At 35.6% G+C, this 27,612-nt stretch overlaps 1 protein-coding gene across 7 annotated transcripts in view; it reads right to left on the minus strand.

Moving 5' to 3' along the window:
- CDK8 (cyclin dependent kinase 8) overlaps positions 1 to 27,612 on the minus strand; it is a 131,110-nt gene that overhangs the window by 28,521 nt on the left and 74,977 nt on the right. For all 7 annotated transcript variants that reach the window (XR_013362895.1, XM_077868325.1, XM_077868329.1 and 4 more), the window contains exons 5-6: positions 6,980 to 7,037; positions 4,651 to 4,782 (exon numbers count right to left, since the gene is read on the minus strand). Coding sequence is in view for 6 of the 7 variants with exons in the window: in XM_077868325.1 (XP_077724451.1) it covers positions 4,651 to 4,782; positions 6,980 to 7,037 (190 nt within the window). In the remaining variant the exon portion in view is untranslated. The remainder of the gene's footprint in view (positions 1 to 4,650; positions 4,783 to 6,979; positions 7,038 to 27,612) is intronic.

The following is a 27,612-nucleotide window of genomic DNA, read 5'->3' on the forward strand; positions in this document are numbered from 1 at the left end:
AGTTTTGTACAAGTGAATAAAAACCTGCAGCACTAAAATCTGTTTGTAATAGAGGGTAGGAACGTTTTTCTCCTATGCTCTTTCCGTTGCTTCTTAGTAGCCTCAGTTTAACATAATCCACTAAACTCCACTAGCTAAGATTTCACTAAGATTTCACTCTTCTAAATGATGCTATTAAAATCAACTACTGAACAAGTAATCTGTGCATTCAACTACAAAGGTTCTTCTATCAGCCACTCAAACTACACAACTATCTGACAAGTAAGTAAAAATGCTAAGCAAGTTCTTGATAAGCAGCTTTCACTGTGGCTGGGGAATTTGTTGAATACTTTAATGCACCCTCAGGCTACTTACATAAGTAATACGCAGAATGGGATTGTGTGGGAGAGACTGGATTTAAGGAAGAAGTTTCATTTTTATTCCTTTATTCTGTTTTTAAATATTTATATTAAAAATGGTTTATGTACAATTTTTCTCTCAAAAAAAGAAGTGATTTAAAAGATATTTTTGACATTTTTGACAAATGTCTTCATAAAAGAAAAGTGCTTTCAAGACATTTTTGAGCCAATGTCTTCATAAGAGAAAATGCTTTCCAAGATTGCTCTTGGCCAAGTCAGGTATGTACACCTGGCTTGGGTGGGGATCACCACTGCAGAGGGTCTCATTGGTTTCAATCTGCATCCTTGTGTCCTCTGTAATCTCTCTACCTCAGAAGCAGTTGTTTTTCCAAGGTCACAGAACTTTTTAAGTTGAAGGGGATCTAAGAGATGACTGAAGCTAAATTCTCACTTTCAAAAAATGAGGCTAAAGAACTAAATGGTTTGCATGAGGGTGAGCATGCGTGTGTGCACACACCCTGAGTGATAGAGCTAGGGCTATAAATCAGATTAATTTGAGTACATTTCAGTTTCTCTTAAGTTTTAAAAAGTTTACCTAATAGTTATCCAATAAATTTTGATGAGGAAGACGAAGAGAGGAAAAATATGAAGAAAGGGCTTCTCTTTTCCAAATTACAAAGCCATCTGAACAAGGGATTTACTAAATTGCTGTTAGTTTAGCTTTGTGAGAAAGAGCCCCACATCAAAAATGCTAGACTGCAGATTGTCCTAGTGAATAACAAGTTATAGGAATTCCAATATTCAAAATATAAGTTTCTTTAGAAAAAGATAAACAGAGTCACAAGCTTCTAAGATGGCATATTTTTTACTTAATTTAAATCAATTCAAAGTCTCAAGTTTTCAAGTTGATAACAGCTAAGATTAAGCAATCACTTCCTTATCTTTGTAGTCTGTTAATATGTCTTATCAAAAGTAACAATGCTTTTAAATACTCACTTTTAAGTGGAAAAAATAGTTATACATCGTATTAGTTTATACGCTAAAGACTTAAAATACTTTTTTAAAGATTTTATTTATTTATTCATGAGAGACACACAGAGAGAGAGGCAGAGACACAGGCAGAGGGAGAAGCAGGCTCCATGCAGGGAGCCTGATGTGGGACTCGATCCTGGAACTCCAGGATCATGCCCTGAGCCGAAGGCAGACACATAACTGCTGAGTCACCCAGGCGTCCCTTAAAATATACTTATAAAAAAGATAACCAAATGTATACACAGGTAATTATATGTATTCAAAAACAGGACTAGTTTAATAATTTTCACTTTTCCTTCTGGTTGACTTTTTAAAAAATAAGCATTTTATTCTGGAGTAATTTTAGATTTATAGAAAAGTTGTAAATACAGTACAGAGAAGTCCTGTATCTAACTGACTTAACTTTATCTACCTTTACTTTTCTATAAAATGAAATGTGATCTCAAAGTAGTTATGAAGATTAGTGAATATAAAGATTTTCTTAAGAAAGACATGTTGGGTTCAAGATTAAGATGGGGGAATGAGGGGAGCCTCGGTGGCTTAGTCAGTTGAGCATCTGCCTTCAGCTCAGGTCATAATCCCAGGGCCGTGGGATTAAGCCCTACATCACATTCTCTGCTTAGACTTTGCTTCTCCCTCTCTGTCTGCCTGCCACTCTGCCTACTGTGTTCTCTCTCTCTCTCTGCCAAATAAATAAATATATAAAGTTTTTTTTTTTTTTTTAATGGGGGAATGATCATAAGTATTTCTTCTTTTCCCTTCTTGGGTATACACTGAAATGGCAGCAAAATAATAAAGGCATATATCCATAGTAATAAAAAGAACAGGAGATTACTGAGGACAAGATTCATTCATTAATTCATTCAACAAAGTACTAAGTTATCATTGTGTACCATGTAGGCACTGGCCTACTAGGGTGACCAGCGAGGCAAGGTCTATCTATTTTACTGGATTTTAGATACTATTCAATGCTTTTAAGGCAGTAAGATAGAAGTGGGATAGGGAAGGCAGGATGACTACTTTTGACTGTGATCACTAAGGTTCTCTCTGAAGAGGTAGTATTTTGATTAAGATCTCAATGAAAAAAAAAAAAGAGACTGGCCATATGAAGACCTGATCTAGGCAGAGATACAAAAGAACACTTTACTTCAGGAAGATGGAAGGCAGACAGAATAGCTCAGAGAAGGCCCTAGACACAGTATTATCACTGAGTGTGAAGCAGGATTGTCCTGTACAATTTGGAAGATTTTGTCCTTAGAGGACCAGCTATAAAGTCTGTGTTTTGAACAGTTGATCCTTCCCCAACGCTCCCTTCACTGCCCTGGGGCTACCAGGTACATGAAACTTAAGCCCAAAGTTGGAAGACTCTTCCCTTAAGGAATCTGAATATCCTCAGGACAAAGACTTGTGCATGCTAAGCATTTGGGGATCCCCTCATTAATGGTATTCTCTGCTAGATCACCCAAAAATCTGCCAGCCAACGAGCCCTATGATCTATGTATACAAAGTTCCTAAGCACTTTTCTGTAACCTGATTCTTAAATATCAAGAGACAATCAAGGGTCAAGAAACAGGGGAAGAACACTTGCCACATGGAAGGGAGAGACCAAGCCATATAAATAAAAAGCCTACAAAGAAAACACAAAAAATTATTCCAGGAATACAGCAAATTACAAACAATTAAAAAGCACTGTTACCACTGTCCTCACAGACATCTGAGAAGCTTTTCTTTACATAAAATAATATAAAAAACTGATAGAGCATAAGAAGGGGTTCTTAAAAAAAAAAAAAAAAAAAAAAAACAAGGACAGAAGAACATAAGAAAAGTGGTATAAACGGTCAACCTGAGGCATCCAACATCTGCTCACACTCAGTTTAGGAAAGAAAGACATAGAAAACAGGAGGAAATCAAAAGACTAGTGTAGGAGTTTTCCACAGACATGGAATATGGGATATGACCTTCAGAATGAATGTGCCTACCAAGTGGCCAGCTCATTACTGTGAGATATAAAGATAAGAAATCCTATTTGTTTTTAGAAAGAAAAACCACCCAGGTAGTCCATCAAGGAATAAGAATAAGATTGGCACGAGTCTTCATTAGCAACACTGATGCTACAAGACAATGGAAGAGCATCACCAAATACTGAGGGAAAGTCCTTTTATACTTAGAATTTTAAACTTGGTCAAACTGCATGATATAGTAAGACAAAGGCATTTTTCAGAAATATAAGAACTAGGAAATTTACCTCCAACACACCCTTCCAAAGCAAGCTGAGATATTGCTATAGCAAAATAATAAAGCCCGGAAGGAAATATATCCAACTCAGAGGAATTGAAAAAAAAGAAAAGCCAGGATAAAAATCAATCCATAATACAGCAAACCATAGAAGACTTCAGGATGGAGTTAACCAAAAAACAAAAACAAAAACAAAAACAAAAGCAGGCTCAATGCCATTCTGGAGAAAACAGAACAAGTTGGGTAAACAGTAAAGACATACAACACAGGGAAAAAGCAAAGCAAAGCACTTAAGTATGCAATGATAAAGTTCAATGAAATAACATGAGGCAGAATAAAGATGTTAGTAATGGGAAAGATGTGGTAAAAGGACTGTGGTAGTTGAACACCAAATCCATTACAGTATATAATCTGAGTATGAGCTGTGGGAATTACGGTTTGCAAAAATAAAATAAATATCGTAAACATTAACAAAGTAGTAGTAATGATAATAATGATGACAACGATATTTCTCACATAGCTTATAAATTGAGAGGTAGGTGGGGAAGTAAAAGAGTACTACTATTTCCTAATTCTTCCTAGAGGGAGGTAATCAACACAATCAAAAATTGAAAAGTGAATTAAGATATCCTAAATTCCTACTGTTTCCCTTAATTTTTCCCCCTTAACTCTAAGGGGATCTTTTAGAAATAAATATTTCTTTTGGTGAAACAAACATCAGTCTGCAGTTTAATGGCTTAGAAATTTTACTGTGCTTATTTCTCTTTCAAGTAAAATTTAAAATACATTTTTACTTAGCATGCATCGTATGATCCCATATATTTAAAAAGCTTTAAAACATCTATTTATCTATCAGAGAGAGATGCCTGGAATAATACACTCCTAATGCTAATAGTGGTGTTTATAGGCAGTGGGATTGTAGGACAGATTTTGCTTGTACTTTATAACCTTCTGTATTATTTGACTTAATATATAGAAATATGTGTATTTTACAACAACAAAGTCATTTCTGAAAGGTGATAGATTTTTCGTGAGCTGCACTCACCAATAGCTTTGGTATAGTGTCTTGCCCCCAGGAGTAGCTCTGGGGCTCGGTACCAGAACGTCACAACCACCGGATCCAAATCTGCTAAAGGCTTCAAAGGTGAATTAAATAATCGGGCAAAGCCCATATCAGCTGGAAAACAGATAATAATAAGGTCAAGTCAACAGATTTTTACCAATATAACTGATTACTATAATTTTACCACTACTATTTAGGAAGATGGGGAAACCGCTGAACTCTTCAACCTGGTTTATGGACACACTCTGCTGCTAGAGGCAGGGTGACCCTTTGCCCCTGGGCAGATTTCTTCCCACCTGTCATGCCATTACTGGAGACAGGGTAGTTAAGGTGCGTGTCCATTCCTTGTACTGGTTGCAAGCACTGACAAACTACATCCGTTACAGTACAGCTTCCCATTATTCGAATCAATAAGCCTGTTCGCCGGGGAATCAGACTGACTATACAGTAAGTTAACACCACTATCTCCCCCCATTTATTTGGGTTGAATACTATTAACTTTAAAGAATCATAGTAAAATTTTTAAGCTGGAAAAGACCTTTTAAAAGATCATTATAGTTCAATCACTTCCTTTTTCTAGAGGAAAAAAAATTTTTTTCAAAAGAAGAAATTAAATGATTTGACAAATGTCAAAAAACCCTAGCTCACAACTAGAGCTGTGGCATTTGACACAGTTTAATATATAGTGTAGTTATTCAGGCATGGCTGTTCATCCTATTACACTGTAATCTTAAAAGCAAAAACAGTCTTCATCTTAGTATCTAGTGTCATTACACATCGCTTTTATCAAATACACATGAATGAATAATCACTTATTCATACCATCTATCAAAAATTTCGAGATTCATCAATCATTTGTTTCGTTTTGCTTTCTTAATACATATTTTTAATGAAGTAGGCCCTTGTCTAATCTACTTAATTATAGAGGTTAAAAGAAAAACCACAGAAATTTGCTAAAGATAAAACCATGACTCAGATTACTAAATATTAGTTTATATAAAAAATAGTATTTCTTCTTAAATGTGAATGCTTTAAGCATTAATATCCCCCCAAACCTGCTAACATCATATGCATTACATATAATTCCAAACTAGATTTTGTTGTATAAAATTTCCTCAAATCTTATAGTAAAAATACATCTGTAACTACTGTTTGACTAGGTCTTTTCCAATTTGCACACTTTGAACTTACATTTGAACTTGATGCAACCAAACTGGACTTTTTAAAAACACAAATAAGGACTTAACAGGCATCTGGTGACTAGAGAATAAGTACTGACAGGGCCTGGCTTTCAAAGGGAGTCAATGACCAGGAGTACTTTGAGGTGCATCAAATTTTTGTGATATTTAAAATTTGCAAGGTTTGTATGATAAAAGAGTATTCTGAGAGTCTAAGTGGAAAGTGAGATTTGGGAAATTTACTGGGGAGGAGAGGAAGGAGGCTTTAGGAATACCTAGGTTGTTCTTTGTTGGGGAAGTGGTACAAATTAGCCGATAATTTGAATTTATATTAAATGTTGCAATCAGAAATTACTTTGTAAAAATACCCCCAGAATCCTGCTGCCTTTAAATTAACATAATTTAGTTACAACATTTCTTCTACCCACACAGGAAACAAACTAAATAAATGTGACAGACACAACTTAGAAATGACAATGGAAAAAACCAGTTAGAATAAATAAATTCAGTTCTATCCTTATAGGTGCCAGGCCAGAACTGGGTAAAATTTTGTTTTGATATATAAAGAAACAGAGCTATTAGAAAATATGCCAAGGTACAGAATGCTTGTTATTTTTTTTTTCCTATTAGGCAGAGGCCCTCTATCAGCAGGCTCATTCACACTTGAGAGTCTATACCTATCCAGCCTTCGTGGTTTTCCTAGTTTATATTTTCCAATGTTGACAAGGTCACAGAAGTACATGTTCTGATGTAATCTGGCTCAGGTGAACAGAAGTGATGCTATAATCACTAATGTGCTGTATAAGCCCTTGTGACTAAAGGTGAGGCTGGCCTCTAATGTGGATAGAAGCCACTCACCTTGATAGGCTATTTTTAATGAAGGCAAAGGTTTCTAAGAAACATCCACAGCTTGTTTTATAATTAGAACACTTCAAGCCCTAAAGATTGTCTGACACCTTTTAAGAGTGTGAAACATTTTTCATTTTTAACATAAACTCTTTAGAAATGGCTTTGATCAAGCAGGAACTACATGAATATACACATATTATTACAGCAAAAGTTAGAAATGATATAGGTGCCTGTAAAAATTTTACAAGAGTGCTACACTGTGACTTATCAAAGATAAAACATACCAATTTTTACTCTTCCTCGCTCAGGACCTTCACCCATAACTAAAATATTAGCAGGTTTCTGTGGAAACAAAATAGTGATTTTTTTCAGTAGACAGTAGTGGTTTCTTTACAACAGACAATATATCAATATAACATAAATCCACCTTTACAAAATCTCATTTACTCAAAAATTAAAATCAAACACAGGAAGTCACCAAAGAAACTTTATGCAAAGCGATATGCAAACTTCATGAAGGCCCAAATGGGATAGCACTTTTCTCCAGGTAGGGTTAATAAGGCTTTTCTTGGCCCTTTATTCAGTCTGTGCTCACTACTGTGAAGCATCTGACAGTAAGCTATAATGTTGTGGTTACTTCCAACTCTTTCAATTATATAAAATGTCCTGCAATTTTAAGGGAAAATGTATCTTCACAAATGGCTTAATTCTGAATAGCAAAGGAAGGAGCCAGCTGGTTATCTTTTTATTTTTGGAAATGCAAAGTATGCACCTATGTTTAAACAAATAAATTATAGAAAAATCAATTTACTAAAGTCTTTTCTAAATGGATTAGTGAAGAGGAATTTTCTATGATCTGGTTTTGAGATTTTTTACGTTTAAATAAAAAAAGAAGCTAAAACTTAAAATAAGGTTTTATAGAAGTAAAATTTCAAACAGTGTTAAAAGTCTCTAAAAATATACAGGATTAACTATCATCTACAATCTGCTATGTGGTATCTACTACACTGACATGTGAGATTTGTGTCCTCCTCAGTAAGAAGAAGAGGGAAGAAGAAGAGAAGAGGGTGGGACAGAGAGGAAGTGGTGGGGGGAGAGCAACCCCCAAACCTTTCTCACTCTGCTAGCCTGTTTACTTGGTCTTTAATTCTACCAGTCTGCTAAATAACAGTGAAATTAGATTAGAATGCCCTTCAAAGCAACCTTAAAATTAAAAATGTTAATGAAGACTATCTACAATGGTAACTAGTGTTTTTTTTTTTTTTTTCTTTTTGGAGACCAGAGCACCAGAAATTTATTGAACTCTCCACTTTTCCCAAAGCACAACTAGCCACACACACGGGAGGGCTGTCCCCCGGCCCTGATTTTGAGGGACACGCCGGGGTGACCAGTGCGAGGACACCCCAAGGTAACAGGCAGGGGCCGGGCGGGGGGCGGGGGGGGGGGGGCAGAGGGAGGGGAGTGGGGCAGTCCGAGGGCAGAGGCTTCTGGCTGGAAGTTCCGACCTCCAGGATGCAGGGAGGAGGTGTGCAGAGCAGACAAAGCCCCAGGAGCCACCAGGCGAGAGCAGTGCACACCCCAGGGCGGGGAAGACCAGCCTCTAACACGGAGCTTCTGTTCTAGGTTGTGGGGCGCACGCACACGCACACATGACGTACCACTCCTGGAAAAAGGGGCAGAGCCCCAGAGACACCCCCCCAATCCAACCCAAAACTGGGAGGGGGGGGTCAAGCAGGGAAGGGAACAAAGTCCCCCAATGTATCAGCTGGGGCAAGTTTTTGGTTTTTCTTCCCAAAAGGGAAATTTTAAAAATCTACAACAAATCATGCCAAATTCATTAAAAGTGATAAAAACCCAGCCTCTCACTCCTTGCGCAGGCGCTGGGCCGCGCCGGGAAAGCAGAACGAAGCCATATTCAGTAACAGCCTCGATGTTATTACTGACAAAATGTAACTTACAGATGAAAAAATTTTTTGTCCCTAGCAAAAAAAAGCAAAGAATTGCTGAAACGGTAGCATATACATTTCAGAGGTTACAAATTCCTACATTTTTCAGGGTGAAGAAACTGGGCACTAGAGACATTACATGACTTGCCCTGTAAGTATAATCATCTATAAGAGTAGGCAGAAGCAGAATCAACCCCATGTTTTAAGTCAAGTGCTCCCTTCCTAATATATCATTTTGAAAGTAACTTTACATAGCAAGTTTTTCAGTCAACAACAATAGTTTCATTCAAAAAAATTTTGAGGGATCTCTGGGTGGCGCAGTGGTTTGGCGCCTGCCTTTGGCCCAGGGCGTGATCCTGGAGACCCAGGATCGAATCCCACATCGGGCTCCCGGTGCATGGAGCCTGCTTCTCCCTCTGCCTGTGTCTCTGCCTCTCTCTCTCTCTCTCTCTCTCTCTCTCTCTCTGTGACTATCATAAATAAATAAAAATTTTAAAAAAAAATTTTGAGAACCTCTATCAGTACTGTACACACACACTCCTGGCCACTAGAATAACCGGCAAAATACCTAAAGGAAGTACAGCATTAATGCTATTCCTTGTGGGCTACCTGCAAGTGCTGCCTAGCACAAGTAAAATTGCTTTCATGCACTGTGTCAGTCACCACTGGGTTAGACTCTGCAGAGACTCTCAGCTCAGCCTACTTCAAAATGAGATCATATCTCTGAGACTAGTGTACAATATTGAAGGCAGAGGAGGGCTTTCCAAAGAGGCATCTGGCAGCATTTCTATTCGGCTGAGAAACAGAGCTTGCTCTCAACCAGCAATGTGGGATCAGGGGGAAACTTCCATTTCTCTGCTAGAACTCTCTTCTTATGATCTATTGGGGTAGAATTCCCTAAATATCTCTTGAATACGTTCTCTACTCTTTAACCCCATTACGATTCTTCTCCCATCCAAACTATCTTCTGTAATGTTGCCAGGGTAACATTTCTAAAAGACAAAGCTGATCATATCACTCCCTTGCTTAAAATCTTCCATAGTAGTTATCATGGAAAATTACTGAAAGATTGAGTGAAAACAGAACACAAAATTATATACAGACTGTGATTACCAATAGGTCAAAAAAAAAAAAAAGTACCATGAGTAGAAGAACAAAGTTAGTGAGAGTGGTATGAACCTTTTCAAAAATGTCTTTGAATGCTCTTGCTATGCTTTATTACTACTAAAACATTATTTCTACTTTAACTGGTCTCCATCTTATGTGAATAAGATCCAATGTCCTTTTGAGGGGATGCAAGGCATCTGCAAGCTTATTCCCATAAATTTGTTCCACCCCCCTGCCACCATCCACATCCCCCTGCCATTTTCCGAGTCCTGTGACTAGACCTTTCAAAACCAGGTCATTGGTATCCCATTATTTCTGCCCCCAAAGATCCTTCCTCTGTGTTACTTGGCATAATTTGATTCTCTGTCCCCCTATTTAATGACATAAATAATACTTGAATACATTCTGATTATAAACAATTCAAACTATAAAGTCACATATAATTAAAAGTTAAAGACCCTTTTGCCACCCATTGCTCTTCCACTACATCCCAAATCCTACTCCCTTCTCCAAAGGTGTAAACTGATTAACTGGTTTGCTGTGATGGACTGTTCCAGGACTTAAGTGCTCAATTCTAAAATACTATCTCTGTATCTGGCAAGAGATAGTATTTGCACAACATGGACATCTCTCTTCTTTTCTGCTTTCCTACTCATTCAGTAGCGGGGCCCATATCGAAGAAGCCCTAGGGTGAGTAGTATAGATCAGTTTACTACGAGGTATAGGTGGAAAACAACTTCTCTTGTTCTTCCTTTTGTTGGGTAACTTACCAGACTGTCAAGTTCCAAACCAGGGTTTTAGCACTGGTTGGGGAAATAAACAGTTTCTCTGTCAAGGATTTGGGGCCAAAGAGCTAGTTAATAGCTAAAAATCACTTTCCTAGGCAACTTGCTGCCTTTTGTATGATCTGAAGCAGAGCTCAGGGCTAAAAGCCAACACCAACACCACTTCTATAAGTGAATTTAAAATTCAGTTTGGGCATGCTATATAGTCACAAAGGAGAATGGTGCTGTGTTGTTTCAATGACACTATTTATAAACAATGGGTCCCTCCTCCTGTTATTTTCATGGCATGCAGCAGTGATGGCAAAGTGGTTTCATTTAAGAGGTCAATCCTGACTTAAAAAAAAAAAAGTTGGGACGCCTGGGTGGCTCAGCAGTTGAGTGTCTGCCTTTGGCTCAGGTCGTGATCCCGGAGTCCTGGGATTGAGTTCCCCATCGGGCTCCCTGCGAGGAGCATGCTTCTCCCTCTGCCTGGGTCTCTGCCTCTCTGCCTCTCTCTCTGGCTCTCATGAATAAATAAAATCTTAAATACATTCCCACATTAAAAAAAAAAAGTTAAGGACTATAGGGAGCTCTATCTTGAGAAAGATAGGAACTGGGCTGATCAGGAAGCCAACATTATCAATCAGAAATATCTGACTTAGGTGCAGAAGTGGAGAATGATGGCATACAACCTAGATAACTACTAAGACCTTTTTATTCTGGGAGTGAAAATGGGGTCTTCATATGTGCACTAAGGTATCAAGGCAAGATAGAAACTTCGAGTCAACAGGAAAATTTCATTCTTGATAGATCTATGAAAAAATAGCAATCCATAAGAAACCATTATTAGTGCTGTTCTCTAAGATTTATTCAGAATTTAACTTTCACAAACATTGTAAACACCACAACCTAGTGGCACATTTTCTAGATACTCAGTAACTTTCAGTTTGGTTGTTAATCATTTTTTACTATCATACATGCTGAAAAAAATGAGCTGTGATACATACATATATGAGAGATTCAAACCTGGGCAACAAAGACTTAAGTAGGCATATATTCAGTAATTTAAAAAATTGTTTTAATGAAATGTTCTAAGTAGTTGAGTCAGAAATTTGGAAACCCAGTGAATGAGATCTGGAAGATATTTTTGTAATAGTTTTCCCTTATTCTTCTGAGCTATGAATTTCTTGAGCTATGAATTTCCCTCTAATACTAAATTTATAGGCACGGCCGTATTTATTCCTAATAGAAATGTGCACATATTAATATATACATGTATATTTTCTTGTACATAGAAATGCATTTTCCAAGTTAGATTTATTTAATTGTATTTTGTAAAACAAAAATAGGTGTAAGGTAAGGTATAACACAGTTGAAGCAAAAAATCTAATAAAATGACCACTAAGAAAAAAAAAAAGGTAACTTTAAGTAATCTTGAAGACTAGAAAGCTGAATAATATTGAGATCACACATCTCAAGGGAGAGAGATTAAGTGGCAGAGACAGGATATCAAAAATCTCTTAGTTTTCAGAACAGTTCCAGTGACATTATTAAGAATTTAACCAAATTTTACCAAAAAAATTATAGTTTGTATTCAAATCTGAAAATCACTAACTCCAAAAACTATTCTAAACAATATTAATTTATATATTTGCTAGGATAACAGTGATCAGTGAATAGTACAAACTATTGTTTGTACTGTTTTGTGTTCTGTCTTCTCAAGTATTATTTTCTGGACAAATCTGGATGTTTGTACATTACTTTTACTACCTAAATTGTATTCCTCTATTACTAGACAGCTGGTTGTATCTTCCCCAAACCTCCACTTCTGGCACCAACCCTGACGATGCTCTCATTGACAGTATTTGTATAATTTATACTTGCCTCCCTGCTACCCCAAAACACCCTGACATATACATCAGGTAATTTCCTTGGGATGAAATCCCAAAGCAGAATTATCAGATCAAAAAATATCAATAGCGTTATTGTTCTAAAACTAGAAGTTTGTTTTGTTTTTTAAATTTCAAAAGTGAGTATGTGCTCAATGGACATAACCTGGGAAATGAAGAAAAAGGACAATGTGCTTGATAACAGATGACTGAAAACAAAGCATCTATAGTCTCTAAACTAACAGATGACCACCACAAACATTTCAAGTTACCTTTTCTGCAAAACCAAAGGCAATGTGTACCTGTAAGATTTTATAATTTTTATTAGCTTGATACATAATAGTAACTTATTCTAGATAGTAAAGTTATATTGTTATTTTTGCCATTTTTCTAATATATTGCTTTCCTCTTGCTAAAAACTGTACATTTTATATTCTCTAAGAGTATTTTTACTGTGTTTTTACATTTCAGCAGGTCTACTGTATCTTTAGTAATAGTTACAAATTTATTGTTAGGAATTTACCTCCAGCTAAAGCTAGAATAAATACCCTAATTTTTAAATATACATTTTACATCCTATGATCTCTATGGGTTTTAGTGTAGTTTTAAGAAATAAGTAACAAAAAAAAATTTGTTATAGACAAGAAAATACTTCTCCCTAGTATACTAAGGAGTGATACCTTTGTTTATTGTAAATAACTTCTGGTTTATTACATAGTAAGTTCTTATAACAGTGTGAATATATTCATTCAATTTTTTAAATACTTTTGATACTTAAGAAAAACACATTGTTTTCCTTCTAGAATATATGATCTTTTAGAAAAATTTATTCTTTTTCAAATATGATTAAGAACACAATTTACTATCCAGATTTAATCATAATATATTGGTACATTTTCTTTTGTTGATGTATTTTTCATTCAGTATTGCCACTTTGTTGTGGTCTGCTTTTTCTTGTAACAACATAACAATATTACTTAAACTTACCATAAACATAATTTTAAATGGCAACAACAGTTCATCTTTCCTGCATGTAATAATTTGCACAATTATTTTCTGTTAGACATGTATTTTTTTTCAATTTGTCACTATTATCAATAATGCTGTGATGGCCTTTCACCTTTTTTTTATAATCTCCTTAAGAGAGTTTATTAAAAGTAGGATTGCTAGATCAAAAGGAATGAATACTTTTTAAAGCTCTTGATAGATTCTAGGTTGTAACTCATGTCATAGCAGTTAATTTTCATTCATTCAACATACTGAGGACATATCACCTATCATGCACTATCCTTGGCATGAGATAGTAAGAAATAGACATGGTACGGGTCTATAGGGAAGTCAGACATTAGATAAAGATCAACAAATACATAAAAAATTAGAAATTTACCAAATGCTATTAAAAAAAATGCTATTCCATTAGAGAGAATGAGGGTCCTATTCTGAATACGTGGTGAGGGAAAGACAAATGGGGGCATTACTTTGGATAGGATGGTGAGGGAAGGCCTTTCAAGGTGACACTTAGGCTGGAATGTGAAGGATGAGAAGAAAGGATTATTTATGTAGGTGTTATGTTATGTATGAACTTTGCAGTTCAAAGGAAAAACAAGAAGTCTCTGAGGTAACTCCATAGCTTGGTTTATTCAAGAAAGCATTTATTTCTTTGACAGAGAAACCACAAGCAGGGGAAAGTGGAAGGGAAAGGGAGAGGGAGAGGAAGAAACAGGCTCCCCACTGAGCAGGGAGCCCCATATGGGGCTTGAGCCCAGGACCCTGGGATCATGTCCTGAGCCAGAGGCAGATGTCTAACTGACTGAGCCACCCAGGCACCTCGAGAAGGCCTTTGTGAGTAGAGTATGATAAGCAGGGGCAGACTGGCAGGAAAGGTAGTTATAAAGGCAGGTGGGGGGCCAATTAATATATGGTCTAGTTTGCAGATAAAATATCTTTATCTCTAAAATGACAATAGTATTAGAAGCAACAGTATGACAACAGCAACATACATGTTAGTTATATGCTAGGTCCTCTACATAGATTAACTCATTTAATCCTCACAATTACTCCATATCAGCATGTATTATTATTCCAATCTATAAATGAGATGACAAAGGCTATAAAAGCCTCAGCTGAACTGAGTTAGTTCATGTTAACCATTTCATACTGACTTGTCAATAGAACACGAGTTAAAATACAGGTAGTTTGGTTCCAGAGTCTGTCCTCTTAAACCACTACATTAGACTGCTAGTGTACAACTGAGCACTATTATTTGATAGGCAAAAATGGCAGCTCCTAAATATTGTTGCATTACTTTCCCAGTGAAACTGGACTTTTAAAAATGTTTATACACACACTGCATATATATGTGTGTTAAGTATGTATAGTGAATTAACTGCTAATGTCATTTGTGGTCTGATTTTTGGTTAATTTTGGTGTTTTAAACTTATATAATGTTATTATTACTCACTTTTCTAACATGTTTCAAAAGTTTTTCTGTTTTTTTTATTTGCCTTTCAAACAATTGGTATGAAACGATATATTTCTGCTTGCTTGTATGATTTCAAAAATTCTGACAGTGACTGTGTCTTGCAATCTGCGATGGATGTATACATTTAACTCAAGAGTATCTTTTGTACTTCCAAATTCTGTGTCTTAAACAGCATATTTTTTTCAATTGATGATGTCTAATAGTTAAGGAAATATAGTTCTGGTTTTATTTCTAACTTTATCTTATTGTGTTCTCAAAGACTGATGCAGAATTTGTGCCTTTGTGAGTACTTACCACAAATCTTTATCTTCTAGTACACACTGGCTAGAAGTATAATTTTGTGAGTGAATGTTTATTTAAAAAATATATATTTTTAGGCAGTTCTAATTGCAAAGCAACTCTATCACATCACTTGCTTTATTCTACAATATTTGTTCATTCTTTACTTGATAAATTTTCTCATCATCTGAGAGAAAAAAGGCAAGGTATACAATTATATATATTTCTATATCTTTTTGTACAATTGTCAAATTGAACAAACCATAAATTCTTTGCTGTATTTTAATCATTGTGTCATTAAAAGACCTGTTTCAATCTTTTGAAATAAAATATACTTTATCTGATACTATAATTTTGTTTTTGAACAGACACAGATTTGAGACCAGTGTTTCTCAACTTTTTTTTTTCCCCTAAACATTTTCAGAATATGATAGATTTCTTTAGAAAATGAGGAAGTGGTTAAGAATAAGGCTAAAAAAACTCAGGGGTGTCACCAATCATTAAATTGTGTGGCCTTAACCTCCACTTCATCATTTATAAAATATGAATAAAATTAATGACAACTATCATTGCAGATATTAAGTGTGACAAATGTTCATAAAAGGCTTATAAGCATGATGCCTGATATGTAAGGTCCTAAATATATTACAATGAGAATTACGATGGCAGCTAGCATTATAATCTCCCAACAGTGAGTCACTGCTATAGTGATTCTGAAGTAAAAATTTCCTGGGGTTGGGCTGCCCTTCTTTGAGTGGACAGTGCCCCCAAAGTTATTTTTCTCAATGGCCCTATGAAACACCCCTGGTAGTTTTGATCTTCTAGATTTTAGTCATTTATACCTTTTAGACATTAAAAAAATGCTTATTCTTAGTATCAGCTTTTAAAAGTTAAAGTAATAAAAATACACAGTGTTGTAGAAAATTAAAATATAGGAAAGTAGAGAGGAAATGAAATTTACCTGAAATCTCATCTTAAAGAGTTAAACCATTACAAACATCTTGATGGACATAATTCTAGATATCTCTAAATCTATATTATTTAGATTTAATACAAATATCTTATAAAGGCTCTTTTGCTTCCTGTTTACTGTTAAGTGAACAAATAATATAGGCACAGTACTACTGCATTTACCCTATTTTATGAAGCCTTCCCTATAATAGTTATCTAGGTTATTTCTGGTCCAGAACAGCTCCAGAACATTGTTAAATAAGTAGTGACAGAAGGTCAGAAGGTTAATGGCTGTTGATTTGATATACGTACTTCTCGTGTTTGGAGGTTTCCTTCTTTTATTATGTTTATAAGAATTTCAATCAGAAATGAATATTAAATTTTGTCAAATAATACTCCATACTGAATTTTGCCAAAGTTTTACAACTATTGAAATAATCAGTGTTCTCTTAGCACTAGTATTTTGAACTCTGTTAATAGGTTTCCAAATACTAAATCAACCTAGCATTCTTTAAATGACCTTCATTTACTTAGAGCATAGTATTCTTTTAATGTGTCGCTCTGGATCTTATTTGCTAACAATTTACTTAAGAAATATGCACAAATATTTACATGACACTGGTCCAGGGCTACATACATGCATTATCTTTACCAGCTTTGTGTCAGTGTTATGCTTTCTTCCTACAAAGTTATTAAGGAAATTTTCTTTTGCACTACTCTAGAATAGTTTATACAGTGTATTACTGTATTAGCTGTATAACTGATTAGCTGTTGCTTGAGGGTTGAAGCAACTGTGAAACGATTCACAATTGTATTTTATAGAGATATTCCTGTGACAAATGTCTTTATTTCTTCCGTAATTATTGGTCTCTTTAGTTTTTCTACTTCTTCCAGTGTCGATTATGGTAATTTGTATTTATTTTAAAATGCTTATTTAATCTAGGGCTTTGTAGAACATTAGAATAGTTCAATAACTATTAAAAAAATTTAAATAGTAGTCAAAAGTCATCAATCACCATTTCAATGCACCAGAATTGGAGTTTTACAGATGACTTTCACCAATCTTTCAAGAATAAATAATGCCTACAATGCACACACTATCCCAGGGACTACAATCATTTTCTGAAGGTGATAATCATGAAAACAAAACAGAACAAAGACAATATACAAACATAATTAAAGATCAATCTCCTTGTCAATAAAGACGAAATAAAATATTAGCAAAGGGAATCCAATAGTGACTGAAAATACAATCAAGACCAAGTAGAATGTAAAGATGGTTCAACTTCAAAAAGAACCAAAACCATATAAATATTAAGTTTCTAAAATAGCTACTAAAATAGCTCTATTTCCATCTCAAAAGGTACAGAGAAAGTACTAAATAAAATCCATTTTTGTTTTAGGAACAAACAACTTAATTAGATATAGAAGTAAACATCTTTAACTTGATAAAAGGTATTCACAGAAACTCAGAACAAACATCACATATAATGTTGAAACTTAGGAATTCTCACTAAAGACTGAAAAAAGTCACCTCGATTATTTGCCACTGCACCAGTAAATAGATTCTAGCCATTTACCATTACCAAATAACAAGGGGAAAAATGTATTTCATACATTCCAATTTTTATGTTCCTTTAAAATTTTAGTATCCCATAACTGGGTTCTATCTTATACCTTCTGTGTGACAGTCACGTTGGCAAAATGTTTTCTTTCTTAGTGATATATAAAACAATGCTGAAGCTTTCTGCTTTCCAGTCTGCAGTACAAAGACACAATATGATATGTGAAGGACAGATTTTGTGTATCAGTCTCAGAGACAGAAAGCTACAGAGGCCTTTTAGGTAGTGGAATAGGATTTGATTTACTTTTTATAGGAATTATTCTCACGGCTATATTAATATTAGACCATATAAACCACAAGACTACAATATTAGATCGCTTGGGAGTTTTTACAGTAATCCAGGCGCCCTGCATTAGAACAGCAGTAAAAGAAATGATAAGAAGCAAAGCCACAAGGCAATAAGTGGAGTCCAAAAAATTCAATAGTGTAAACTGGAAAGTCAGGTTATTGTGGGGTAAATAAACAGAAATTAATGAAATAAAGTGAACCTATACAACTAGCAGTCCTGGAAGTCCACCTAGAAAATCCAAATCCATGTCCTGCCAGCAAAGAATTTTGGAATCTATTTGTGGCTCCTGATTGATCTAGAGATAGCTGAGCTACAAGAATGCAGAATCTCTGCCAAATTTTGCCCTTCCCTTCATAGTTAATTCTCTCCACAACTGCTTCTCCCTGACAATAAGCACCAGTTTACTCTTCTTTGAGAAATGGCACTAGACAGATGAGTGGGACCAATGGCCAAGGTGCTATATTCAAATCTGAGTTACTGGACGGTCTTATTGTAGTTTGATCTGAGATATGTTTGAAAGGGGGACTTGACAAGAATCCATTTATTTACTCAATAAATATTTATTGTGCTATTCTGGGTACTAATCATATAGCACTAAAGGAAATGGATAAAGTTCCTGCCTTTAAGGTATACTTATATTCCCAGGGCAACTTGATGATGAATTGGAAGTAAAATGTAGTAAAATGAACATTATTATGTGTCAGTCACAGTCCTAACTTTAAATGAATCTCAAATTACAAGAGATAAAAATATAGGTTTGGCTCCATTTATAAATGAGCAAAGTAATACTTAGGTTAATCTTACCAAAAGTTACATAATTAAGTGGTGGAGTCAAGATTCGAAAATCTTAGGCCCACAATAATAGGGGCTTAATTTTTTTTTAGGAGGCATAACCCAAGATCCTTTATTGGTTCTTGCCACATGCAACTCATTCTTATTTTTCTTCTTAACTTTTCCTGTTATTTTTTTACTTTTTCCTACCTTTTACCTACTTTTTTTTTAATTTGTAGACTCCCCTCTTCCTCCTTACCATGAAGGCCCAGACAACATCTGATTTTACCAGCTGGTGTTCATCAGATGGGAAAAAAATAAAGGGGAGATCAATCAGAAGAGAGGGGCCAAAGAATGAGTGTTAATGCATTCCAAATTTTTTACCTTACCTTCTAAGGCATACATCTGTGTAATAACAAGTCTACCATAATAAAAAGACTAGTCACTCCTGGAAATGTTGAATGTTGAATGGTGACGGGATGGTTATCTGCTACAAGCATTACCAAGAATTAACACACCATGTAAGGAATGGGAATGGTCAGTTCCAAGAGGCTTTCCAACTTTATGGTCTACTAGTCTATGAAATTAGGGAACACCAAGAAATGGTCTTCATTTCAAATGGTACATGGTATTTACATAAACACATTTTAAAACTAATGATTAAAAAAAATTAGCAGTCTTATCTCCCATCATTTACATTTTTATTAAACAGGCATCTTAACAGGCACTGACCTAAATTATAGAAGCCTGTCTACAATTTGAGAAGACCATACATTCTAGAGAAAAGAAATGAATCTTAGAAATTCAGACATCTATTTTATTTTTTAAAAAGATTTATTTATTTTAGGGAGACAGAGAGAACCCATGTGTGTCGTGGGAGTGGGGGTAGGGGCAGAGGGAGAAAATCCTAAAGCTGCCTCTCTGCTGAGCCTGGAGCCTGTAGCTCCATCTCTCCACCCTTGAGATTATGACCTGAGCCTGCAAACAAGAGCCCAGATGCTTAACTGACCACCACCCAGGCCATGTATTTTAGCACAGAGTTAGGAATCCTCAGATTATGTAACTATTTAAGAGTAGTATATCTATGACATGGTATTTATCTGAAGGCAAATTATATATAAATTAAACAATAAAAACAGACATTGGTAATTACAACAAAGTGATACCCTATGAAGAAAAAGTAAAATCCCAGCTGTACCGAAAGTAAGAAACTTTAATAAAGAAATATTTTTCAATAGTTAATTTAATAACTATTGCTAACAATATCTTATTCTACCTGAGGGAACTTTCATTTTTACTAAAAAATTCCTATGTGTTGATTAGAACATTTACAAGCATTTACATAAAATCTTGACCTTTTATGTTGAACTGACTTTGAAATGTGGTTAACTGCATATGCTTATTTTTTTTTTTTTAATTTTTATTTTTTATTTATGATAGTCGCACAGAGAGAGAGAGAAGCAGAGACACAGGCAGAGGGAGAAGCAGGCTCCATGCACCGGGAGCCTGACGTGGGATTCGATCCCGGGCCTCCAGGATCGCGCCCTGGGCCAAAGGCAGGCGCCAAACCGCTGCGCCACCCAGGGATCCCCATATGCTTATTTCTTTAGGAAGATTTCCTCTTCCCCTCCGATAAGACCACTTCTCATCTGCTTATATCTGCTAAAGACATACAGTTGTCAAACTGAAAAAGACTTACTTAAAAATATACGTGGCCACAGGAGCCTGTGATTTAAACAGGTTTATAGTAACAATTATAGCTGACATAAGACAAAACCTTATATAATATATTCTATCTTTAAAGCTTAAAATACTTTGGTAAATCTTCACCAGTCTAGAAAACAATTTAATACTCTAATACTTCAAGGCCTGTGTCTACCATTAGAAAATCAGACTGGAATATTAATTTTTATATGCTCTTTCAAAGTATAATTCAGAGAACTATGAAACTTTTTTTTTTGGAAAAGCTGTTTCTTGATATTTTGACTACAGTGTATTTCTCTCTTCCACATGTAAAAGTCTAAAGGCCACAAGCGAAAAAAAGTAGGAATTCAACATTAATACTACATACAGTAGTAATAACTTATATCTGATGCAGGCCGAGACCTGATAAATTCTTGTCTTTAATATGATTCAAAAGTCCTTTAAACAAAACCTTCCCAAATCTGTCCTGTTTTTGGAAATACACTGCTCTGGATGATAGTAAATGTTGTTTATAAAAATGGAAGTGGTTATATAAATGATATAATGATTTATCACATCAATTAGGTTGAAAGTAGTGAAAAGATATTTCTGACTTAAAACTGATGGTCCTCTACTTCTACTAAATTTTCAGGATCACTCAAAAAGTCTCACATTCTAAAACAAACAAACAAATGACAACCTTAATGAGATTATTTAGAATAGCCATTCTTGATTGGTGAGAAATTTGACTAAAAATATTCTAGTAGTGTGTTGATAAAGTGTCTGAAAGGACTCATTCAGAATCTAAGAAAAAGTAGTCTACAAGCAAGATGCAAACCAAATAACAATATTTTTATTACCAACTTGTAACCTGCCCATATAAACATGTGTATTTGCAGTTGTGTCATTTAGTAAAAATAAATAGGCTACTTTTCATTATTTATGAAAAACTGAATACAGTCCATTGGGTATACTCAATATTAAGAACAAAATTAAGCAAATGTAGCATTTGTCAAGAAACCAAACAGACTGTTTACAATCAAATATTTTCAAGGAAAATTGCCCAGTTGGTCATTTAAGTAAACATACTTTAGAATAAGCACAAAATTCACAATATTAATTAAAATCAATGCAAACCTCATTTAAGTTTGCCTTAATCAGTTATCATCAATAAAACCCATGTTTTATCCTCAAGCCTAATTTCATGGATGCAATCTTAATGCTACACAATTAAACAAACAAGAAAATTAGAGTAAATCCTTGGTAGTTCCCAATAAACGAAGGAAATCTCAAGCAATAAGCATGATTAAACCTGACATTTCCCAAAGTATTTTTCTTCCCCAAAACTCTGGGTTTTTGGTTTTGTTTTGCGAGAGAGACAGAGTGTGTGCAGGGGAGGAGAGAGGGGACAGAGGGAGAGGGAGAATCCCAAGCAGGCTCCATGCCCAGCATAGAACCGGAAGGGGGGTGGGTCCATCTCACCACCCTGAGATCATGACCTGAGCAGAAATCAAGAGTTAGACCCTTAACCAACTGAGCCACCCCTCGCAAAAGTTCTGTTTTAAAGAAATACACTTAACATCTCCCCCACATTCATCTTACGGAAGCTAAAGTATACAGAAGGGGCAAAAAACACAACAGAGGCTGCGAATGCCAGCTCCTTTCTTCCCAACTGTTCAATTATTTTGTTGCTTGCCTGTTCTAGCATATAAGTAAATCTCAGGGTCCTTTCTGCTTGTTCCCCACCACCACCAAAGAATTTACCCACCCAAGAGTGCCTGGGTCGCTCAGCTGGTTAAGCATCTACACCTTCAGCTGGGGTCTTGATCTCTGGGTCCCCTTGCTCGGACTCTCTCTCAAATATATAAATAAAATCTTTAAAAAAATGAATTAGCTGGCCCTTCTTTTTAGGCAGAAAGAAAACATCACTCTTAAACAAAAACATCCCAAGCCACACTGAATAGCATGTGTGAACTTTTAATAAGACTAAATAGACATTTTCCTGTTTCTAGTTCAGATGAAAGACTTTTTTTCTCATTATAACAATAATATAAGTTAACTGCAAACTATTCAATTTTAAAAAGTTATTAAAGAAAGTGAAACTTGCCTGAAATTCTCCCACCCATAAATAAATCCTACTTAGAAAAATTTATTCCCAAAAGGTGACTACTACTTAAAATAATTTAATCATCACTGTCAAGAAGTTTGTGTAAAACTTTAGTTTGCACTAAGTATTTTCTAAAGATTTAAGCAAGTTTTTTCTTCTTTTCCTAACTATATCAAATACCTTTTGGGAAATTGTATAGCGCAGTGGCTTTCAAACCTTTCTTAAGACAACCCACAGGAAAAAAAATCATTTAATATTAAATGACAATATTCACATATAAATATATATGAAACAAAAGTCTCATGACAATAACTGCCCTTAATATGTATGATGTACTCTGATACATTTTCTATTCTATTCCATTAAAAAAATAGAAAATAAAAAGGCTGGTTGAATTGTGTGCTTTCCTGATTCACTTATGGCTTACAACCTTCAATTTAAAACTCACTAACCTAGAAGAAAAACTCCTACATTTAGGGATCCTGCTGTGTTACAGTTCTCCAAGTAACCAGAACCGAGGTATTTAACGTCTTTGCTTCTTAGTTTCTCCACTTATTAGTGACAGAATTCAACAGACAATAAAACGTCCACCTCAAAACAAACCGTATCACCAAGAGCAAATATTAGTATTGGTAAACAAAACTAATAAACCAGGCACTCTTTCTCTCAAATAAAGAGAATCAGACACAGAATACCCCCATAATTCATTATGCTACCATCAATACATGATAAGATGCCTTAATAAAGAAGGCTCTCTGAAATTGAGTTTGAGTCCATGGCTCACTCAGAGATTTTGATCTTATATGACAGTTGCTAGGAAACCAACCCATCCTTCCCCAATAACAGATGAAGCCCCACCAATTGATTCCAAGTGATTGGGACTGCAGGGCAGCAGCACTATCAGACTTTTTTTTTTTTAAGATTTTATTTATTTATTCATAGACACAGAGAGAAAGGCAGAGACACAGGCAGAGAGAGAGGGAGAAGCAGGCTGCAGGTAGGGAGCCGGATGCGGGACTCGATCCCAGGTCTCCAGGATCACACCCCAGGCTGCAGGCGGCGCCAAACCGCTGTGCCACCGGGGCTGCCCCAGACATGTTTTTTTAAGTCATAGTAAAACTTCAAAATGGCTTGCACCTCTTTTAAATATGTATATACAGTGGCCCACTGGGCTATTTCACTTCTCACAGTAGCACATCTCCATTGGCATACTCCTAAAGGAAATCTCTGTAGAGATTTATTTTCTAAGAAACTTTAGGCATAAAGAACTATTCTGAATTGGTTTAGGGCAGGAGTGCTTACAGCTGACAGTTGCAATACTACAACAAAGCACTCCAAATTTCATATACAGCCTTGTAATTCAGCTTGAATAATAATAATAATAGTAGCAGCTATGATGAAAAATTACAGAATCTCTCACTTAATATTACACTTCACTTAGTGCAACAGGATGAAAATACAACCTTATGTGCCTGGTAGTTCCAAGTTAATTACCACTATGATAAAACCATTAAAGTCTTAATTAAAATGAAATTCTGAGTATCAGTTTTTTTTAAAGTGGGACACATTAATGACCATATGAGAACTTGATACACACTTAACAAAAATTAATGGTCAATTGGCCAGTCTTATTAACTACTACTCTACTTTCCTATGTTCCTCTGCAAATATGTTTAAAGTCCAGGTCTTTAGAGTCCGATTTAAGTGTAAACCACTTCTCTAGTGTGTCTGATATAGCTGGATGAATTTTTTTTTTTAAGATTTTATTTATTTATTCATGAGAGACACAGGCAGAGGGAGAAGCAGGCTCCATGCAGGAGGCCTAATGTAGGACTCCAACCCGGGACTCTGGGATCACGTCCTAAGCCAAAGGCAGACGCTCAACTGCTGAGCCAGCCAGGCATCCCAAGGATGAATATTTTCAACCAAAAGCATAAAATTCAGCCAGCACTGAGTGCACTAGAAAATTAAAAATGAATAAATATTAGCTAGAAATTAAAGTATTTACATTGTGACTAGTAATGAACTGTGTTAAATGTAGTATAAAAGTGAAATAAGAGTTGCAAATTCAGAACAGCTGGTTTGTTCAAAAGGCAGGTACTGCTGCCTTATCTACAATTAAAGAATAATTCACACAGAAGGGACTCTTAAGATGTTTTTGAAAAAACTAAGGGACCCATGATGGAGATGTTCGAACATTAAGATTAAAGAAAAACATTTGAAAAAACAAATAACATAAGAAGAACATGAACAAACAGGTAAATGGTCAGGAAACAGGTTTCACTGGGTGTAACAAAAATATTAGGTAGAGGAAGAGTGTGATAAAAAAGAAATCAACAGATCAATATCATTAGCTGAATGGTCTTTGGACTGACTGATAAGAGCTGAGTTCTTTTAGGTAGAAAGAGGTAGGCTCCTGAAAACTAAAGATGTAGTATGAGAGGAAGTATTTTTGCACAGCTCCACTGCAGTAAATCACAGTAGCGCTAAGATGGTGGGCAGTAGAAAAAAGAAATGCAACAGAGTATGCACATGTCTGTATCTACAGACAAACATCCAGTAGCAGAAATAACCTATAGAGAATCACCTTGGAAGCCACTTTGTTTCTGTTACAAATTTGTTCATTCAACAAATATAAGCAGTATTGTATACACTGATTGTGTATTTTGTTCATCATTCAACAAATATAAGCAGTATTGTATACACTGATTGTGTATTTTGTTAAGTCATTGGGAAGGATACAAACATATTAAGCCAGTCTCTGATCTCAGGAACTTATAATCAGATAGAAAAATTACCAAAACTAGTTTAAGTACCCATGAGAAGTTCCAAGTAACTCCTACAGGACTTTAGATATACACACTCTCACTTCCAGCCAGGAGTGGGGGGACTTTATTGCTGAGGTAGTAGGTGCAGAGCTTTAAAGGCTGAATAGAATTTTAAACACTAGAGAGGAAGGGAAAAAAGGATTCAAGTAAGCAGGGCAATCTCTGAGTTAGCTGGAAGTAGGTATACTGAGTGAGAAGGAAGAAAAAGATTAAAACCAGCTATCACTTCAATTCATATACTGGCATGCATATACCCGATAGATTTTCAAATTTTAATCTAATCACAGAACTCTTAAAAACAAAAAAAACTTTCAAGTTTATTTCATGACTGTACAAAAAAAAATCCTAAATTTAGAAAGTTATATAAAAAACAATCATTTCTACTGAAAGAAGTCAGACAGACAAGTGAGTGAACTGGCTGGATGTCCTAAAATGGTCATAGAAGAGGCACTAGTAGTGACAGCTTCTCATGATCTTGCCAATGTGCTTTAACTCAATCAAGGAGGACTATCATTTCAGAGGAAAAACTTCAGACACCACTGCCAAATCAAACTCTGGCTTCTACACAAAAAAGTATCAAATACAATTTTGATTGTTTACTGTCTTTTTATTTGTGCTCAGAAAAAAACCCAAACTCAACCCCATCAGGCTAAAAGACTTCAAACATTTCCTTATTTTGAGTCACTTAAATATTATCTTTATTTGAAGTTTTCATTAAGATTTCAAACTTAGTTCCTCTCTAGAGTAGTAGGTAAAAAACTTAATATTCCTTAACCCAACACTCTTATTTTATAAAAGCAGATAACTGGGGAGTAAAAAATGAATTAACTGGTCCCATATTGTCTGTCTGTCTGTCTATCTATCTATCTATCTATGAGAGACACGGAGAGAGAAATAAAGGCAGACACAAAGGCAGAGGGAGAAGGAGGCTCCATGCAGGGAGCCCGACATGGGACTCGATCCCAGGTCTCCAGGATCATGCCCTGGGCCGAAGGCAGGTGCTAAACCGCTGAGCCACCCAGGCTGCCCGGTCCCATATTGTTTCAATTTTGCACCTGTTTACTCATTTGTATAGGATGGTTATTTTACATGTCAACCTGGCTGGGCCATGGTGCCCACATATTTGGTCAAACATTTTTCTGAATGTTTCTGTGAGGGTGTTTTTGGATAAGGTTAACATTTAAGTTGGTAGACTTTGAGAAAAGCAGCTCACCCTCCATAGCACTGGTGGGCCTTATACAATCAGTTGAAGACCTTAATAGAACAAAGACTGATGCCCCTTGAGCAAGGAGAGAGAATTCTGCCAGCAGACTGCCTCTGGACTTGACTGCAACTCTTCCCTCCAGGCTCCAGCCTTCTGGCCTAACCTGCAGATTTTGGACTTACGAAGCCTCCACAATTTGCATGAGCAAACTCCTTAAAATAAATCAATCTCCCTCTCTGTCTACACACACACACACACACACACACTGTTTCTCTGGAGAATCCCAAAACATATGGTAATGACAGAACCAGGACTATGGCCTGTTGGTCAGACTATTTTCATTTCCCATGGAGAGGAGAATAAAAGAAAGGGAAAGAGTGTAGCCAAGGGAAAAATAAAGCAAACATCTTTGTTTTTATTTATCTGTGCTTACAACAAAGTATAAATGTAAACTAAATTATACATACATATTTTAATGTTCTAAAACTAAAAACGTTTGGCTTAGATTCATAAATTATCTCACAAAAATAAATATTGCATGTGCTTCCTTTCAGGCGTATTCTTCTTAAAACATCCACACACACATATGCATTTATTATGGACTTCAGTCCAACCACAGTTCCAGTTCCAGAGTTTATGAATCTCTATTTCCTACCAAGGATGACAGACCCCAGTTACTAATCTGCTACTATGTGATGATTAATAATGACAAAATGAATATTTATTACATAGGATTATTGTTAAACTTCAACTGCACATATCAAAGAATTTTGTAACTATCATCTCAAACCAATATGTCTATTAATAATGAAAACAATTAAAAAAGAAAAAAAAAGAAAACAATTTTACTAAGCAAAAGCTTCAAAAACATTCTGGGGCATTATTAAAATGATGTTTTTAGAGAGTCTGTGGCAACTATCCATCTTAGTATGATGTTTCTTTGGCAAGTCAGCAATTCAACCCATTGGTCCAATTCATGATGTTAGAAATCTA

The sequence above is a fragment of the Canis aureus genome, chromosome 24 (assembly GCF_053574225.1).
Source record: "Canis aureus isolate CA01 chromosome 24, VMU_Caureus_v.1.0, whole genome shotgun sequence".
Classification (NCBI taxonomy): Eukaryota; Metazoa; Chordata; class Mammalia; order Carnivora; family Canidae; genus Canis; species Canis aureus.